Here is a 20,792-nt window from a genome sequence, read left to right on the forward strand (position 1 = left end):
TTCAACATTTCATGCACTCTGTGCAAATCACATTAACATTCAATTAATGTTACCAATACATGCCCCATCTTGTTAGCTATTTCATTAATCTGCTTCCCATCTGCAGAGGGATGCCCCACCCCCACCTAATTTTCCATGATCCTATTATAAATGAGTGAAATATTAAAGGAGAAGGAATCCTATTTCTTCTTCTCACAATGTGAAGAATGAGATATATTCATGACACTTTCAAGGCTTAAATCTTATTTCATCTTATTCATTTTTAGAAATGCACAAAAATCTTAGCGTGTAAGTATTCTTCAAAGCATTTTAAAGGAATGTGTATAACAGGATTTGGTAGCTGGAAAGGGCTTTTGCGTTTGCTGAGCCTAGCATGCCCACTCTGCAATTCAAGAAACTAAAGCCTAGCAATGGTGATGACTTACCTGGGGTCCCAGAGGTAGGCAGTGGGTATGAATGCCAGTCTCCTGTTATCTAAGATCATGCTATTTTTACCACTCATCATGCCAATGTTTTGGTATGTTATGCATCTGATACGGTTCTGTGCTTTTCTTTGGTGTATGGTGGGTAAAAGTCCAGGTTTTGTCTTTATTTGAACTATGGTCTATAATCATAAAACAGATATACTATTACATATATTACATTGCTTAAAGTTGTGTCATTGTATGAAGGTAGTTCTTGTATAATTCTGCAACACCTGCTGATCCTTACAAAAACATCTGAACATTAAAAAACCCTTGGTTTGTTTTCATCCACCAGGGTTGCTTTACTGTCAACAGGGCTGTGACCATCAGTTATAAGGATTCAGATGATGGCAAAGGGCTCACTATTCCCTGTGCCATTATCTTTACTACATGAGTGAAAAACAACAACAAAACCCAAGGTGGTGGCTTTATTTCCATTTAGTCACAACCATATCTATTGGAGGCTCACATCACTCAAGTCAAAGATAGTTGTTATCCCTTTATCTTCACTAAAACGGTAGTGATATGGTCTCCATGTTTTGACCATGAAGAAATTACCAGGAGATATTAAAAATTCATTGTAGACATTGCCTCAAAGAAAGTTACCTGGATTGTATTTCTATCTATTTGGGAGCTACTAGATAAATGGCTGTTTATTTAAGATTCTTACAGATTAATGAAATTCATCATTTGAACTTTTTAGGTAATCAGAAAACTTATAATCTTGTCTTTGAGACTGATATACTTTTATAGTAACTGAACTTCTGAAAATACTCAGTTTTATGCACTTGTTCAGGCATATTTTGACAAACTATGGAAATTAATAGTGTATATACTAAATGTTCACAGTTTGACTTTCCATAAGGCTTATGAAATAATATACAAATAGCTACCATTCTGCTGAGATGTCACAGTAAATACAATAATGGCACAGAAGTTAAATGTTCCCAAATGGGATGCCATCTTTATGACTTCCCAAGTCTCTTTTCCAACTAAAAATTTGCTCTTTTTTAATTGAAAAAGAGTTTCATTCTAAAAGAATATAAAAAATAGAAAATGAGTCAAAGAATCTTATACACATATAATTTTGAAGGAAAAGCTATAAACATCAGATGAGATATTATATATATCTTTAAGGATGTTGATGGGAGATATCATGTACTCTGTCTCACCATACCAAACATCCCGTGAAAATAAAATAGAATTTGATATATATGAACCGCCTAAATATAACTAAATATAGTTTTAGTAAACACAGACAACTTAAGCAGAATAAGTACTAATACAGTTTTTGTAAAATTAAGGTAAACTAAAACCTACCTAAAATCTAATTTGTTAATCTATCATTTTGAAGCAAAAAAAATAAAAGAATGTTTCATCAAGCAAGGCACATTTCTTTTAGGCAAGTCTGTCTTTAATACCATTCATCTGGGCACAGTGTTGACTTGACTTATTTGGGTGAATGGGCTAGTCTACCAATGGAAGGAAGCCTTTGGTATAATCACACCCTCACAGATAAGGTTAAACCTAACCCAGAACATAGACTATATGAACATGTTCCACAGTTAAATACAGTTCAACAGTTAAGTGAGAAAAATAAAAGAGCAATAGTTGGTTAGTTAGAAGCACACACGAGGCTTTCTTTATCTGTGACACTGGTTACAGTTTTTGGGTGACTTGACTCCACCAGAATGTCAACAGCTTGAAATGATACCTTAACTTTTTATTTTTAAATTTTTTAAAAAAATTTAATGTTCCTCTTTCTCTCCTGCCCAATATCATCTGTAACCACTTGTATTCTGAAGCACACCCTCCAGCTTTGAGTTCTTTCCTCCATCTGAAGCATTTGTAAGAGATGTATCTCTGAATATTAACCGAAATGAAAACATGTAACGGCCACTGCACTCTCATCCAAGCAGTTTAAAACTGAGCATCCTTCTGCCTAGGGTCACTCTGCAGTTCCTTATGTGGGGCTCTTGAGGGACCTGTTGAATAGAGAAGACTCAATAATTTACAGTATATTTAGCATTTGAAATTACAGAATTTATGTAAATAGAAAAGTTCCATTATTTTTTTTTTAACTTTAGGTTTTCTTACTATGACTTGTAAAGTTCAAAAATTTTCATTTTTTGAAATATTACAAACTATATTTTGAATGACTTCTATTTGTAAATTAGAAAGTTTCAGATTATCTTCAAGACCCCCTGATAGGTTTACAGTATATTATCTTCTCAATGACCTCCGGTTATGTCTCCTCCTGTGGTAAGCTAAAATGAGAACTCTCTGAAGTGAACAGACTTTCTGTCCTTAGAGAGGCGCTACATGCAGAGGAGTAGGGGTGAGGAGCCGGGAGAGGGAGAAAAGGGGAAAGGCAGGGGTAAGGGAGGGAAGAGGAGTGGGGGAAAATCGTGAGTGCTAGGGCCTAGCCCCTTTTCATTACAAATCTAATGATCCTTAAAATATGACTATGAACAGTTATCCATCACTTTATAGAATTAAGACAACAAAAACTACTCCATCAGGGGTTGTGGAGAAACAAGAAATAAAGGCTACCGGTTTGGTTACTTTCCTCTATTCCCAGTAGAAAAACTCTTAGAAATACAGACAGTAGTTTGTAAAAATACAAAGATAATGGCAGTATAATTTTCAGTTTTACCCAGAATCTAGAATGTATGTGGCACACAGTAGACACTTTATGTATTTCAAAGGTAAGTTCCTACTGCTTTGCACAGTGTCTGACACATTTTGGGTCCTCATTATAGGCATGTTAAGTGAATAAAAAAAAAAGGGATACTTTAAAATTAGGATGTTGTAGTCAAAACATTTGCTTAGTCTATAATACAAAGAAACTCACAAAGACACAGAGACTACTACGCCTAGATTGGATGTGTGAACATTATCTAGCAGACCCATGGAAAAGACTGTTTCTCACATGCATTCCTGGCTTTAGCAGATGTCCCTAAACCTTGGGTAAAGATGAGGATCTGAAATTACACTGTGTTTTTGATGGAAGAATTATTCACTCATCAAACAAACACACCTTAGGCCTACTTTGAGCGGGGCAATCATCTTCAGAAACATTTTTCTTGGTGGTATGGATTACACTTGGTGATATGGCGAGCACTTTCTTTACACTATTTTTTCATGAGTAAGAAAGTGAGGGTGCATTTAAAATATGTTTAATTTTTATTATGAAAATATGAAAACTTCAATGGTTTGTTAATTGCCATTAGGAAGAAAACACTAATAACATGAATGATCTGGGCTCCATTTTAGAACCTAAGTCCTTATTCTTTGTTTGGTGAGCCTTCAGCCTACTTGTCTTGAGATGGTTCTGTTAAATTTAATTTGTTTTGCTACTGTTACAACTCAGTAAAAGTGACTTGGCTTCACATTTTAAATCTCATGTGTCCACTGCTTCCTTTGAAGGCCTTTGAAATTACTGATAAGAATAATGCAGTATCGAGGCTGGAAGGATGACTCAGTTGGTAAAGAACTTGCTGCACAAGCATGAAGACCTGAATTTGATCATCAGGACCCATGTAAAAAGGCAGAACATGGTGGTATGTGCCTGTAAAATGAGCCTCTAAAACTTAATCAATACTACTTTGAATAACATGAGGGATATTTAAGTCTACTACTAATAAATATCTAAATCCACAGATCTAAATATGTAAGTAAAATACTTAAATTTTACCCTCATCATAATAAACTGGTCATCTCAAATCAGAAAAAATCCTCTCAGCTAAAAGGTCTATTAACTCTAGAAATAAAGCAATTAAACTTCAATTTTTATTTGGAGAAAATATGTGTCTTTAATTTACTGAGTATGTATACCCAGTAAATGTGGCCACATATGGGTCCTAGCAAGAAGGCTTAATTTTTGTAACCCAAACAGTGGAGAGAACCAACTCTTGAATGTTAGTTGCCTTCTGATCTCCACTTATATGGCGGGACACACCCACTCAGACACACACACACACACACACACACACACACACACACACACACTTAAAATAATTAAAAGCATGAAAAAATAAAGTATTCATTCCTACTTTTTGTTTTATGTTACCTCTTTAAGAGGACCTAACAGGATACTTTCAGATATTTGGTCCTGCTTAGGCTTACTTGATAAGCTCCTGGAATGAGTTTCTAACTTCTGTTGGCCTACATATGGAAACTCAAACACATATGTTGATTTTAATTTGTTGACACATTTAGGGAGAAAACCATGACACCTGGGTGTGCAGAAGAAACATCCACGTCATCCACTGGTCTGGTTTGCCTAGGATTGGAGACTATTCGAAAGGAGAACAGAAAAATATTTCTATTCAAATCAGGAGAATCATACTTCCTGCAAAGGAGACTATGTTATCTAAAATCATGGCTGTATCTTTGTTTAATAGAAAGAGTAAGTCCCCTGGGAAATCATTTGTTTGTTGGGATTTTCTGTACCATCTGGTCCAATAAATTTACACATTCACATGTATGAGGAGGACTACTATTTATAAGAAGTACACTACTAGCTACTCTGTAGGATCCATGGTCTCTGGGAAACATCCTAAGTTCTAAGCACCATTAATGACACCCATAGTTAAGTTATCTATATTAAGGGTTTCCATCCTTACAAATGCATAATTCTCTTGTAGGAATCTGAAGTAGGTTACACTAAGTGAAAGCCTTTCCAGTGGACAGAACTGCAGGGATTTTATCCGTTAAGAGCATGGTGAAGAGTGTGAGCCCCATAGCAATGAAAATGATGCAAGAAACCCCATATTTTCCTACAATAAATACCTATTGAACACAGTATTTCAGGAACTAATCCAGGTCATGGCCTCAAGGAAGTAGAGAGAAAATAATAAATCTAACAGACAAAATATATACTATGTTAGAAGGAAGATTAAACAGAGAATAAAACAAATAGGTCTGCAATGGTAGGTAGACTGGTTAGGGAAGGTTTGATGAGGTGATGGACTGAGTCATATGGGTGTTGTTGGAATGCTGGAGCATATTATGCAGAGGGAGCAGCCTGAATAAACTCTGCAAGATGGAGATGATTTCCACATTTTAAAAAGAACAAGAAGATCACTGTGGATCAAGTGTCAGGAGGGCAAATAAGGCCAGCAAAGTTAGTGAATTAGGCAAGGCAGTGCAGGCCACTGCAAGGTCTACATTGGAAGACTATTATGAGTTCAAGACGCACCTGGCCTACAGAGTGAGTTCCAGGCTAACCAACCAATCAACCAAAAACAAACAAACAAACACAAACACAACCAACTAAACAACCAACCAATCAACCAAAAACAAAAAAGAAGAAAGGATTTCTAAGGGTTCCATGCTAAGAACAGAGCCAGTCAAGTAAGGGAAAGGATAGCAGTTGGGGTGCTAATCAGGAGGGTCAATAAAAACACAGGTGAGAGACAAGATGGGTTTGATGACAACTTTCTTAGTAAAAAGCATGCGGGGATCTCATCATAAATTCCCCAGAGACTTGGTACTGTGACAGTTCCAGCTTAGAAGCGCACAGGAAGAGAAATGCTTTCCTCACTTTCAATGAAGGTGGAACCTCACTGTCAGCAATGTCTAAACGGTTATTCATAACATTCTTCAGATATGATGAAACACCATTTGGGTTTCATTCAGTTGCTGTGTTACTAATGACCAGAGCTCTAGCTATTTTCTAGGGTATAGTTCCTTTCTATTCTTCACATAGTTTATGATAACAATATGGCACTCAAGAAAATGGTAGAGCCCCTTTTCCAGGTCTCCTTTTTAAAGCACATGATGGTGCACATTTTGAAGTGCAAGGAAAATGAATCTGATGGAGGGGTAAAAAGAGGAAGGGAGGGGGAACATGAAAATACTCTTTAGTAAATACATTTTCTTTGCAATTTAAAAGAGAAAATTAGACCACATCACCACTAAAATCCAAGACAAACAGTTGTAAACCTATCAAGTGGAATCATTGGACAACATTTGCAAGTGGAGAAATGGCATATGATGAATAATACTACTATCAAACATTACAGAACACTCATCATTTTCTGACAGGAAGTTCAAATTTGTAAGTTAAGGTTTGGGCTTTGTATAGCCTTCTATTTTTCTTTTAATTCCCCCCTGATTTATCATTCCTTAAAGATAAATACTCTCACAAAAGGTGTATAAAACACACACACACACACACACACACACACACACACACACACACACATGCATCTTAGCACAACATAAGAAACCCTACAAACCAGTAATTCTATCTTCCTTTGTTGAAAGAGCCCATTACAAAACAGAAAAAAAAAAACACCCTAAGATGCAATCCCCACCTAAATTGCTTCTCCCAGGTCTAGAACTTCTCACCTCTCCCTCACAATGTTTCTGTAACTCTTCAGATTGGAAGGGGCATGCTTCTTTGTATTTCTTGGAGGGAGGGGTTATTACTTCTATTCATAGCTGAGAGGTGGAAAGGGCTTGAAACTTCTGTAGACAATGTTGAATATTTCAATGTGTAGAAAATATAGCTATGGTTCTCAAAGAAGCAAACTACTGGTGCATGCCATATATGCTGTAGCTATATGCTGTGTACAAAGCTGTTGCTTAGGTGTATTAAATGACAAACATGTAACTAAGTTTTATATAAACCACAACTTTAAATTTCTTTTATACTGTGCATGTAAAAGTTGATCATTCCTGATATTCTGCATAGATGCTTAGAAACAACACTTTCTTTTCCATGAAGGTGTCTTATTTTGCTGTCATAGTTGATGTTTTAATTAGGCACAATATGAGTTTAAAATACTACACAAGGAAAAAGAAGTAACAAATGTTAGCTTCCACGGTTTGCTCTGGATCACTGGCTGTGGGGCACAGTGGTGTTGAGTTGGACTGATTTGGCCACATAACTCCCAAGAATCTCTTTTCAACACTTAAAATGTTCAGCTAAGTTCCACAGTGAAGCCTGTAGCTGGCCAAGTCAACTGGCACAGACAAATGTACATTCATTAGCATGTTACTCTAACTCTCAAATCACTATCTACCTTATGTTATAAAAGATTTAGAACCTTGGTGAAGGGGCTACATCCAGTACACATGACACAAATATGTCCTGATGTTTTTCAAGCAGTCTTTTACCAACTTATGGAGTGGCTAGGTGAGCCATTAATGCCGTAAGTTTCGGTGACCCGAGAACCTCCTGTTTTCTACCTTGTTGTAATCAATTCTTACTTTCCTGCAAGAGTTGAAATATTTACACTAATTTCTGGCATGGTTCCTCAGAAACCTAGGCAAAGTACAGGATATGAAAAGCACAATAATTTACATAATGCTATTTACCACATTATCAATTAAAACACATGCAACCAGGAAATAAATATAAAAATTGAGAAATGTCCTGATGGGTATCCATAACATTACTGATAATAGTTTCTAAGGTTAAATTGATACAATTATGTTACAAGGAAAGTCAATCTCTGACTTAAATAACTTAGGTTTGATTCTCCTGGATATACACATGTTATTGTTAAGAAAGGGTTAATTTTCAGTGTGCTGAAGAGAATAGGTTTCTATACATTAATTAGTAACATGGACTGAAGCCAAGCTTAAAAGCCTAAGAGATTTATTTTATCTTTCAAGACACCCAATAAAACTGGAATGGTTTTAGAGTCATAATGCCTTGATTTTAATTGTGGCTGGGTGTCTTGCTAGCTTGAAGTCACAAGAAATCACTTCAGCACTGGCCATCTAGTTTTCATCCTCCTTAAAATGAAGTTAATGGCACTTATCTTATAGACCTGACAAGGGTCCAGGGCAATGTTGATCCTTAATAAATGTTAATTGTGTTATTACACAAAGGAAATTATGGGTTTCTTAGTCACAAAACTTTGTATATATTATAAATGTCCATAAATGGTAATCACAAAATAATGCAATCTCTTAATTTGATGTATGTCATGAAATTATTTAATACAACATGTATGAAGTACTATTTATTACTTTTATATTACAGGAAAAAACTAAGAAACAGAGAAGTTATGTAATGTTCTCAAGGTCATTCAGAAGAAACAGGAGACAGACCCTGCTATATGACAGCTTCTTTCAACCACTTCAATAAGAGCCGGGAATACTAGTGTAAGCTGACAGCATTCTCCTGACAAACACAAGGCTCTACTTTCTGTGCCAGGCACCAGTACCCAAAACATTAACATCTCCAAATCAAAATACAGAACCTACAACCTGTAAGGAGTTTCCAATATGGCGACTGGAAGCAATTACATCACCTGAGAGCTATGACTCAAAATCTGTGCTATTTCTCTGGTTGAGGAAGCAAAAGGTCTCAAGCATAAAAAAATATGTGCTAACATAATTTGTTTATGGGATTAATCAAGGTGTCTAGATTTCTAAATAGGAACAAAAGTGTTACCTTTATGTTACTCTTTTTGTGATTGCTCTAATGTGTCTAACATTATCAAAATGGGTTATGAAAGGAACGCCTCTCTACCAAGAATACCAACTATTATATCAACATGTGGATCAAAGCCCAAAGGAAGTCACACAAGCAAAGGAAAGTAGGTAAAAATCCTGATCAGGCACAAAGAACAAATGACAGCTAGGTAGACACAGAATTATTGCCTCTATCTTTTTTTGTACATTTCTTCTATCTTTCCTGTTATAGTTTCCATTAATTATTTCCCACTCTCTCAAATGCGCAAATATGTTAGGTAGGCTTATGAGAGATTATCTGAAATGATTTATGAGCTTTAAAAATGAGGTTACTGTCATGTACTCTAGAGGGACAGATGACTTATGTGCCACCAACACCCCATAGCAGTTTTGTATAATTCATCCAACACACATAAAGCAAAATGACTTTGTTGAAGTAAAATGCTAATCTTATTTCAAGCATTTGCTTCAAGAACTATCTTACCAATACTAAGTAATTGTGTAAATTAAAACTGGACTACCAACCTAGCAGTTGTAGGGGCTGCCTTTTATTATTTTAAAAGGGAGACAAATTGCTCAGAAGCCAAGTGGGTTGGTCAAAGTAATGGGATAATATTCAGTTCAGCTTGGGTGAAAGCTGTTTAGAGGAGAATTTTCCCTATCCTCTTATAATAAACAACAGAAACCAAAAGATAACCAGAAACACGGGGAAAATGAGAAATATTTCATAGTGATCTTTTCAAAGGCAATTGGCATGTAAAATAAAACTGTCTATTTTGCAAATATAATCCTAGCTATGAATGACATTACCCAGCAAAAAGAACCACTCTTAGAAACACACAGCTCAGTGCTCACCTGATTATGTCTGTCTGCTGGCACCCCTCAGCATGTGGCTGAAATATGCAGGTGTTCTTTCAAGGTCTGGTTATTTCCTGGTCCTCCTTTCCATTGATTATAATCCGCTCATTAAAATCTGCATCCCTCATATGTTTGAGGTTAATTTTGCTTTTCAAGTGCTGTGATGGAGACAGTCCTGTTGTGGGGTCTGGATATTTTTCTTTGCCTTTTTCTTTTCTTTCTTTTTTTTTTAAATGAGGAAACCTGAAGGTATCTTGTAGTAAGACTTCGGGTATACTGGCTTTCACTTGCTTATGTACAGAAATGTTGATATTGCTGTCTTCATTTCACTCGTTGGCTTGTCATTTCTTGGTGAAAGAACTGCACAGAAGCATCTTTAAAAACTGTTACCAAATAACTGACATTTGATTCAGATCCCACCTTATTGTGGCTTACGTGTAACATGTAAAAGATGACATTTCCCTTTTTGATTCAGTCATTATGGGATAACATCAATGATTTATATAAAATGTAAAATAATGCCTTTTGTGGTTAGCCTCACCTCTTTGTCGTCTTACACTTAATTTGTGTTTATTGAAATAGTGTGTGTGTGTGTGTGTGTGTGTGTTTTCTTATGAAATCATATAAGTAGGAACCATCTGGAAAGGTTACTGTGGAAACAGCAAGGCCTGAGGGGGGTGGGGCTAAAGAGCAAAAGATGCCATGACAACCTTTTTTCGGGTTTCCCAGGAAACATGGGTTGCTATGGGAACTGCATCAGTCAGGTCCGAATTAGTAACTTCCGCTGGAAGGGGTGTCTGCCACTTTAATCTTCTTGTGATACCACATAAGCTTATCTCTCACATGCATTAGGAATATTTGTCGTTTTTCTTGGCAGCACTGAAAACGAGTTTCTAGACTTTCATAGATGTTGGCTGGGGCACATACTCACAACTTCACTGGAATTCGTGCACAATACTTTCAAAATTCTTTGCAAACACCAAAGAGTTAATAGTCAGATCAGGACATTTGGGCCATTTCCCTTTTGGTTCAAAGTTATTGCGAACCTCAAATTCTTAGAGGAGAGATTCAAACTGAAAGACCAGTCAAAAATAAATTTATGGTGGGTTTATACGTCATTGCTTTAGTTAGACTTTCTGTCCACATATCCAAAGGCTGGGTAATTAAACTAAATAGTAAAAAAACAATGAAAGGTTCACCAAACAGGAGCATCATTTAAGTTTTGCCTCCTTTACTTAGTAAAGAAACAACTATCCTTTTGATTTTGAGGTTAAACAGTTACTCTGACTCTTAGTTTCATTTCCTCCCAGGATGTAGTTTTTCATAGGGCGTGCACTAGAAACCAAGCTTTAATGTAAGCTTGTTGGTCACAAAATTAAAAGACAGGGAAAGAGAGAGAGAAAAGGAAAGGAGCTGAGAGAATGCAGCCCACTTGCAGAACAGGCACCTGTTTCAGTATGAAGCAATAGGGAGAGGGAGAATGAAGTGTGCTTTTCCACTTCTTCATGTCCGTTCCTTGATGAATGGTCTGGAAATGTATAAATCAAGGGCATACACAGACCAAGGGGGCACGTTCCACATAATACTGGGCATAGTATGTCATTTGCATCATATATTAGACATCAGTGAATATCTTTTTAATGTTGACACAGGAGTTGGGATTATTGTTCGTGGTGCAAGTGGCAGTGGAGTTGCCCGTTTTGAAAGGGGTCTGGGGGAAAGCACTGTGGTTCATACCCCCCTCTTCGATTACCATATACTCCGACTTACTCAGGGTGGAGTTACTCCGGGCTTTCCGGAGCTCCTCAGCTGAAGGGGAGAGGTGCTGGCAACTTCCCACATGCATGTACTGGGCTTGCTCTTCCCCTTCTGTCTCCCGGTGGTAGAAGTAATTGAAGTTGGAAACAATTACAGGAACTGGCAGCGCAATGGTCAAGACACCTGCGATGGCACAAAGAGAGCCCACAATCTTGCCTCCTATGGTCACTGGGTGCATATCACCGTAACCCACAGTTGTCATGGTTACCACTGCCCACCAGAAGGCATCCGGGATACTGTTAAAACCCGAAGAAGGGTCGTCTGCCTCAGCAAAGTAGACGGCACTGGAGAAAAGGATGACCCCTATAAAGAGGAAGAAGATGAGCAGCCCCAGCTCTCGCATGGAGGCCTTCAGTGTCTGCCCCAGGATCTGCAGCCCCTTAGAGTGGCGGGAGAGCTTGAAGATGCGGAAGACCCTTACTAAGCGGATGACCCTCAGGATGGCCAGAGACATGGCCTGCTGCCCATTACCCTGTCGCTCAGCCAGCTCAGTGCCCAGAGTGATGAAATAAGGGATGATGGCCACAATGTCTATGAGGTTCATGATATTTCTGGAGAAGGTGGCTTTACTGGGGCAAGCGAAGAACCGCACTAGCAGCTCAAAGGAGAACCAGATGATACACAGGGTTTCCACCACGAAGAAGGGGTCCGAGAAGCTGGAGGCTCCAGAGGCGGCCCCCGACGTGCTGTTGTTGGTGGCCTCGAACACTTCCTGCGACGGGGAGGCGGGGTAGTCTTTCTCGTCGCGAAACTCGGGCAGGGTCTCCAGGCAGAAGATGACAATGGAGATGAGGATGACCAGCACCGACACGATGGCAATGCCCCGGGCCGGCCCCGAGCTCTCCGGGTATTCGAAGAGCAGCCACACCTGGCGCTGGAAGTCTCGGCGGGGCAGGGGCCGCTCCTCCTCCCGCAGGAAGCCCTCGTCCTCACGGAACTTCTCCATGGCTTCCTCGCCCAGCTGGTAGAAGCGGATCTCCTCGGAGAAGATGTCGATGGGCACGTTGACCGGCCGGCGGATGCGGCCCCCGGACTGGTAGTAGTAGAGGATGGCGTCGAAGCTGGGTCGGTTGCGGTCGAAGAAGTACTCATTGCGGAGTGGGTCGAAGTACCGCATGCGCCGCTTGGGGTCGCCCAGCAGCGTCTCGGGGAACTGGCAGAGGGTCTTGAGCTGCGTCTCAAAGCGCAGCCCGGAGATGTTGATGACCACGCGCTCCCCGCAGCAGTCCTGCTCACCCGCGGCGGGCAATGCGGGCGGCAGCGGCTCGTAGCGGTCGCAGCCGCCGCCGCCGCCACCACCACCACCACAGCCTCCCTGAGGCGGGTCCCCACCGCCGCCGCCCGCCGCCTCTGGCTCCAGCAGGTGGTCCCCGGGCACCACGGTCATGTCTGGCGGCAGCTCTGCGCGGCCGGGGCTCTGCAGGGTGCGCGCGCCGCCGCTCGCGGGGTCCTGCGCAGGGTGGGCGCGGTAGCGGATGGAGGGCTGCAGCGGCCGAGCGCGGGAGGCGGCGGTGCTCTTCTTCCTTGCAGGAGGTGGCCGGCCCCGAGTCGCTCCTCCTCGAGCTCCCCGCCCCACCGCCGCCTCCGCCCCGCGAGCCCGGCCCGCCGCCTGTTGCTGCAGCTGCGGCGATGCTCTGTCTGGGGCTGGCGCGGCGCGCGGGGCTGCACGGTCCAGACGCCTCCTCCCTCCTCCGCACCCCTCCCCGTGGGGCGCGCGCCCGCCTCGCCGCCGCCCCCGGGTTTCCCGCCCACCGCGCGCGCTCCCCGCTTCCCGCTTCCCGGCCGCGCTCCTTGCGGTTCTTTGTCACTGGATCTCTTCCAATTTGCAACCTCTTCCCCAGACCCTCCCGAACCTCTACCCAGCCAGACCGGCTCTGGAGGAACCCAGCCGCCTGGCCTCATTCCTGGGCTCCACTTCCTTTTGGACAGCGTGCATTCCCTTCCCGCGCGTGACAGAGTCCCAATCTCAGGTCTGTTAGATCTATTTAAGGACCACAACCCGGCCCTCAGATTCAGGCCTCCTAGCCCTTCACACTTTGCCTGGGCAGGAGGAAGGAAGTTCCAGGGGAGAAGGTAGCAGAAGTCCCAAAGGAGGAAGGAGGGCCAGGAGGTGCCAGGCCTCCTGACCCAGAATGTCGTGGGAGGAGGGGGTGAAGACTAAGTGGTTAGCATGGGCAAGAGGTGAGTCTGGGGCCATCATCCCGATTTTGAAGGGTAGAAGATTGCTAAAACCTGGCGTGTAGGTGCTGTAAAGGATTGTGTTTGGATAGGAAGCCCAACTGAATTAATGAATACATAGGGTTTGAAGTCTTCACAGGGGTCTAAAGAAAGGGTCCTTAAAGGCGTTCGGAGACTTCACTTTTGTAAAGGCTAGTTCACCCTGGACAGAATAAGGACTAAGTTTCTGGTTGGGATTAGTGAGGGCAGCCTGCTTTTTAAAGTCTGATTTACTTTCAGTAGGAAAATAAGAGGTGCGAATGTTAAAGAAAATCCATCACATCTCATCTGTGTGGTTAGATAACTCAGTTATTTGTCTGCTGTGGGACAGACATGAGCAGGCTGAAACCTAGATTTTATTTAATACAGTGCCACCTGCCCTTGTGGTGGGGAGCGTGTTTTAGCTGCTAATGTGGGAAAGCCTTCATTTTGTCACTTGTGCCCCTCTTGCTTGATTTGGGCCTAGAGAAAACATTTACACCCCCCAAACTGTTTCTCCAAATTGTTGTGATTGCTTTAAGCCTAATTTCTGCTCCCAGACATTTTAGCTCCCCTAAGTATAAGCACTGGAGTTACAAAATTCTGTTTTGAATCATTGCAATCATTTGCAAAAGAGGAATTGACATCTAGACATCTACTCATTCCTGGAAGTGAGCTGATGATTCAATTTGATGTAAGAGTGATTTGTCACCATTCTTTGGTACCACCTCTCCCAGCTACCAAACTCTATGATAGGACAGGCTTGCCCAACTTCTGTTCTTAGCATCCTTCAAGGAATATTGGGAATCATGGGAACTCAACAGTTAAGTTGTGTGGAATTCCCAAACAATTGATGTTGGTGCTTTGTATTTATTTCTATCTGCTTCAGGCAGACATTTTTTTGTTGTTGTTGTTGAGTTCAGTATCATACTATGATACCTGGGATGATGAGTGTGATGATACATTGTTTATGATTTATTAAAGCTTGCCTGAGGATTCAGAAGGCAAAGTCAGCCACAAGCCATAGAAGCCAGGCACACCCTTTAATCCCAGCAGCCAGAAGCTAGGAGGTGGTGGTACATACCTTTAATCCTAGGACTCAGGATTAAGAGATAGATGGATCTCTGTCCAGATCTATACAGCAGTAAATCAGTCTAAAAGAGAATTATAGCTCACACCTTTAATACTAACATTAGGGAAGTATATAAGAACAGAAGCAAGATCTCAGAGAAGCATTTATTCTCCAACCACACTGAGGAGAGGGAGCCATTTGAGATTTGGTGATGAGTTAATACGTGGGTCAGCCCTTTCAGCCTGAGTTAGAGGTGAGAGCTAGTGGCCTGCTGTCTGGCTTCTCCAGTCTTCAGCTTGGACCCCTTTATCAGTCTCTGGATCATTTATTTACTCGTGTTACAGAGATGTGAGGAGAAACTGAGCTGGCAGTACAGTCACTCTACAGGTTTCTATAGCCAGCACTTGCCAGGGTATAACAAGTGCCAGATTCTTTATCATTCTTTATCTTCAACTTTACATCCAGCCTAGTGCTGGACACTGCAGAGTTAAGTATATTGTCAGATGAAAACTGGGCAACCCTATAAGTCCCTTTTAAACACACAACTTCAGAGCAATATGTTGTGTGATGGTCACCTCATTATTTTCTTTTAGTTGTTTTATTTTTTTAATTAATTTATTTTTTCTTATTTTACATATTGATTCCATTTCCCTCCCCTTCTCCCTCCGTCCCTCTTTTCCTCCCTCCCTCCCATCCCTACCACCCTCTCATCCCACCCACCCCCCAGTCCACAGGGAGGGTGGTGCCTTTCAGGAGGGGTCAACAAAATCTGTCAAATCATTTGGAGTAGGGACTAGGCTCTCCCTCCTGCCTCTAGGCTAAGGGAGTGTCCCTACATGGGAAATGTGTTCCCAAAGTCCTTTTGTGCACCAGGGATACATCCTGGTTCCACTGTCAGAGGTCTCTTAGACTGCCCAGGCCTTCTAACTGAGACCCATATTCAGGGGGGCCTGAGTCAGTCTCATGCTGGTTTCCCAGCTATCAGTCTGGGGGGCCCGTTAGCTCCTCCTTGTTCAGGTCAGCTGTCTTTGGGTCACCTCATTATTTTATATACATGGTGTTAGCCGGTGATTAGTAGAGCAGTTGAGAAGATATTCATATATATAAGTCTAAGAATGAGAAAGACTGCATGCTACAAGGATAGCTCACTGAAAGGTAAAGAACTATTTTTAAAGGCCGAATGTTTCATGTACTGTGTCTGACTTAGAAGGTGATTTATTCTTCCTTTTGCAGGAATTAATACTGAAATTAATATTAATCAATGGCAAAAGAGACCAGAGCAGAGGATGGTCCTGTGATGGATGGTCCCAAGTTTCTTTGTGCTGTGAAGTGTCTTGCTTTCAGAAATGACTATTTCCATTCCTTGCATAGGTTTGCCTTGTCTGGAGGACTCTGATGGTGGACTTGTTCAGACAGCCCTTATTCTGTATTTGAGACCCCGAGAAATTTAGCAGTTTGCTCAGCTTGTGTAAATAGTTAGTGACAGAGCTGGTCCTAAAATCTTGGAATATTTCCAAATCCAGTGTTTGCAGTATTATAGCACACTGGGAAACTCGCATGCTGATCACTGTGAGCACTTAATAAATACTGGATTTCTAAGAGCTGCCTATTTGCTTCTGATTGCTGACTGTTTGCTTTCAAATTCATATTTATTTTAACTGAAAACCACTGCCTTTTGGTGGCTACTCGGCCGCCTATGGGAAATGAGTTGGTGGGTGCGTTTGAGCCCTGTTGGACAGCAGAACCTATTGCAACAAATCAACGTCAAAAGTGGCACTTCAGGGGGAACACATACCATTTATTAAGTACCCCCAGGGGAGTAGCTCAAAGTGATTTGATAATGTCTCATTAATCCTCATGACACCCCTGTGGGATAATAATAATATTACTATAATGTTTAAATGTAGAACTGTGGCAAAGCAAACAGCCTCTCGGAGCCTGTTCAGGATTGCTTGGTCTTGCAGTCTTCAATATTCAGATCTAAGTAAAGCCATCAGGTTTGCAAGTAGCAAGTGAATCTTGGCCTTTGGCTTTTCTATTTTGCTCTATGCATAGCCTTGGCTTCTAACTGACCACAGCGGGATTAGAAACAAGTCCCCATTTGCTCACCAGATGGGAAGCAACATCTGGGAGTAGCTCTGAAGTATCTGAGAATGGAAAAGGATTAGGAAATATTCTAATCCACATTCATAGACAAGAGAATGAAGAAAGAACACTTACCCAGATACTAAGTATCATGCCTTACGAACTTTAGGCCCACTGTATCAATCACCGTATCAATCGCATCAAGCTAGTTTCTATCTTATCTTCATGCTTGTGTCCCCTAGGCCTCCAGTGCTCTTTTTCTAGATTTTTCACATGGATTGCTCCACCACATTAGACCTTCATATGACAAGTACAAAATGCCTTCCCTTCTAACTACTTTCTTTTCTTTTTAAATAATTTTTCATTTAAATGTAAAAAAAAAAATCTTATTTTAACACCAATCCCAGTTTTCTCTCCCTGCCATCCTCCTATGCTCCCCACCAAGCCCTCATCTCACCCCCTATCCACTCCCCAGGGAAGGTGAGGCCTCCCATCAGGGATCTTCACAGTCTGTCACATCTTTTGGGGCAGGGCCTAGGCCCTCCCCCATGTGTCTAGGCTGAGAGAGTATCCTTCCATAGGCCCTCAAAGCCAATTCGTGCACTAGGGATAAATACTGATCCACTGTCAGAGGCCCCATAGACTTCCCAGGCTCCCCAACTGACACCCACACTCAGGGGCCCTGGTTTGGTCTTATGCTGGTTCCCCAGCTGTTAGATTGGAGTTCATGAGCTCCCACTTGCTCAGGTCAGCTGTTTCTGTGGGTTTCTCCAGCTTGGTCTTGACCCCTTTGCTCATCACTCCTCCTTCTCTACAATTGGAGTCCAAGAGTTTAGCTCAGTGCTTAGTTGTGGGTGTCTGCTTCTGTTTCCATCAGCTACTGGACGAAGGCTCTAATATGGCATATAAGGTAGTCATCAATCTCATTATAGGGGGACCCACTACTTCCTGATTTTAAATAAATACCTTTTCTTCTCTTTGACATCTGTAGTCTGTTATCAGCTTTTCCTTTTTTGCATTAATTTACTGAAATTATATTTTGTGTTTTTATTCAAATGTATTGGTTATATACAATAATGGATTTCATTGTAATTTTATATAGTACATAATGTATTTTTAAAATCACATCCATTCACATTACCCTCTCTCTACCCCCCACCTACTGGTTTGATTCCTCTTCTAACTAGTCTCCTTTCTAATTTCATGGACCTCTGATCCACCCCCCCCCCAATGGTTACATTACTGAAGACAATGTTTCTCTCCCATTGACCATTATTGACATTATTGGGGAGAAATGGGACCTCATGAGCCCCTCACCCCTAGCCACCATTATCTGCTGCTAAGTCCTTAAAGTCCTTAGGGAATGGCAAGACCTTCAGTTCCTATCCCATGACAGACTGTTGACAAATTCAATGCAGATATGTTTTGTGTTCATTTGGTTATCTGCTTATTGACTGCTATCTTTTGCACAAAGACAGAAACTCCAAAGGCAACATTTTAACTCTTCACTGTATCTTTCAGACCTTGAACAGTGTTTGGCACATAGTGGATACTTTACATATGCTTAATGGAGGAAAGAAAAGATTAGGGATGAGCATGTAAGGTGTGCAGGCACAGTGGTGAGCCAGTTTTGTTGCTATAGAAGACTCACTTTGGGATGCTACATGTCCAGTTCTGGAAATAGCTGGACTGTGAAGATATGCAAGGGTTCTTTGTTTTCTTTTCCTTAAAAAAATTCTACCTTTTCTCCCCATTTTCCCTACTTTGCCGCTTCCCCACCACCCCGAATGAGACTATCCTGAACACCAGAAATGTACTTCAAACTCCCCACTTGACTTTAATCCTGTAGACAAACCCAAGCTTATTATTTATAGCACCCAACTCATTATCTCTCTTTCCCAACTTGCTTCCTGTTTTTCTTACCCCGTTCCCTCAAACGCTCTTCTGTCCAGTTTGTCAGCAAGTGCCTTTCATGCTCCCTTCATGGCCCTGTCAACATCACCCTCACTCCTTCCTTTCACAACGCCACTGTCCCCGTTCAGGCTGCGTTAATGGTTTCATAAATGATTTCCCATTTGTAGTTTCTTTTATGTATTTCATTCTCCAGGATGTCGCTGAGTTATTTTTGTAAACCCAGATTTGATCACGTTGCTCTTGGCATATTCTAGTAGCATCTCTGCATCCTGTGCTGGACTGAACAGGTCATTGCTTCCACACGCAGGCCTTTGCTCAGGCTTCGGTTCACTAGACACGCCTTTATCCTACCTGTCAGTTACATCTTTTAATCCCTGCCTAGAAGCACTTCCTTTGAGATCTCTACACTCCCTATCAGCCATCCTTACCCTTCAAAGAGTATTTAGAAAGAGAGCTGTTAGGCCGAACAAGTACTAAATACAGGCGTAGCTAGCAACAGCACTTCAAGCCAGGCCAGTATTCCTACTATGCCATTTCACAGATAGAGAAACTGAGCACAGTGTGAGAGAGGGACTTGTATAATACCAAGTATTATAGTAACAAAACAGGGCAAGGAAATGTAGAAACAAGGTTCACACTGAGAAGTGCACTCCCTCACGCCCTATATCTGTGTCATTCATCTTTATATTTCTACTGTCCGTGTCATGTTGCTACACTGTTGAAGTAGTATAGCAATAGAAAAATGATTATGAAATATAAGTTTAAACATGATAGACCATGACGAAGGAGTTAGTAGATTTAACTCCAATACAAAGATGATGAATGGATCCTCCTGAATTTGTATGATTGCTTTTTCTAAGAAGGCCTCTGTGTGTCCAGAGGAAATTATTACAGAAATAGATGCAGATCTGTTCCCTGATTGGGGCTCAGATGGCTCTTGAGTGTCCCTCAGAATGGCTCAGTAATCTATATCCTCACACAGAAGAGTGACTTTTATAAAACAATATTTTTAATCCTGTCAGCAGATAAGCCAACCCAAGAGTTAGAATCACCATGTTAAACCAAGCATTTTGAGGAAAGTCAGTGCTTTCTTCATGAGCCTATGCACGTGAGAGAAAACAGACAGGCACAGGGGCACCTGCGTGGCCTTTTCGGATCCTGGCTAATTTATTGAAGAACCAGGCACAGTAACACCTCTAATCACAGATGAGATGCAGTTAATGAGATAGGCTGTGAGGGCTCCTGGTATGTAGCAATTATTCATCTGCAGATGTGAGTCTTCACAACATTCAACACTGAGTAGAAACAATGGAATGGCTTCAAGAGCACCAGTGAACATACATTTTTCTGGCAAGGGGAACATTACAAACAGTACTATAATGCTGTCACCATGGCTTTTCTCTAAGTGGATTTGACAAAGGATGTTTTAAACATTTCTAGAGAATTCCTGTAATTTGTTTCCTCATGTGTCTCCTGTGAAGTACTTTGTTGTAAGGCCCTGGACGAGCTGCAATTTAGCTCTTTATTTTAGGAACTAAAAGGAATTATTTTAGCCACATGATTGTGTTGACATTAATGTGAACTATTGAGCATAAGTTAACATGAAATTGAAAAGCTTTTACAAACACTTCTGAGACTGCAACATTATAAAGTCAGGGGTAAATTTGATTGAGTTTTTTATTTTTTATTTTTGTATTTCTAGTCTGGTGAAAACTGAAACATATTTTATTAAACTACAGACTTAATCTTACAGTGTCATTACCTTTTCATTGGTTTTACAATGGTGTTGACAAAGCAATTCAAGAATATGTCTATATTGTAGCATTAAAATTTATTGTATTTCACCGATAATAACATTAGTGAAAGTGTATAAAAGTGAATTATTGTCAACTATTATAATGACAAAAGCATGAATCCTTTGGGGTACTTCATCATACCTAAGATACAAT

The 20,792-nt window shown here is 41.0% G+C and overlaps 1 protein-coding gene and 1 long non-coding RNA gene across 2 annotated transcripts; both read right to left on the bottom strand.

Moving 5' to 3' along the window:
* Positions 1-1,856: 1,856 nt before the first annotated feature.
* Positions 1,857-10,187, bottom strand: LOC127216890 (uncharacterized). The gene is made up of 2 exons (XR_007834050.1): positions 9,756-10,187; positions 1,857-2,449 (listed from the first exon to the last, which is right to left on the bottom strand). It is a non-coding gene; the product is annotated as an uncharacterized LOC127216890 (long non-coding RNA).
* Positions 10,188-10,364: 177 nt separating this feature from the next.
* Kcna3 (potassium voltage-gated channel subfamily A member 3) lies at positions 10,365-13,298 on the bottom strand. The gene has a single exon (XM_051177771.1). The coding sequence runs from the start codon at positions 12,961-12,963 to the stop codon at positions 11,374-11,376; it is 1,590 nt and encodes a 529-aa protein (XP_051033728.1). The 5' UTR covers positions 12,964-13,298; the 3' UTR covers positions 10,365-11,373.
* Positions 13,299-20,792: the final 7,494 nt, after the last annotated feature.

The sequence above is a fragment of the Phodopus roborovskii genome, unplaced genomic scaffold, assembly GCF_943737965.1.
Source record: "Phodopus roborovskii unplaced genomic scaffold, PHOROB, whole genome shotgun sequence".
In the NCBI taxonomy this organism is placed as follows: Eukaryota; Metazoa; Chordata; class Mammalia; order Rodentia; family Cricetidae; genus Phodopus; species Phodopus roborovskii.

Excerpts from the sequence above, each read along its gene's own strand:
- Kcna3 (XM_051177771.1), bottom strand. The coding sequence starts at position 12,963 with ATGACCGTGGTGCCCGGGGACCACCTGCTGGAGCCAGAGGCGGCGGGC.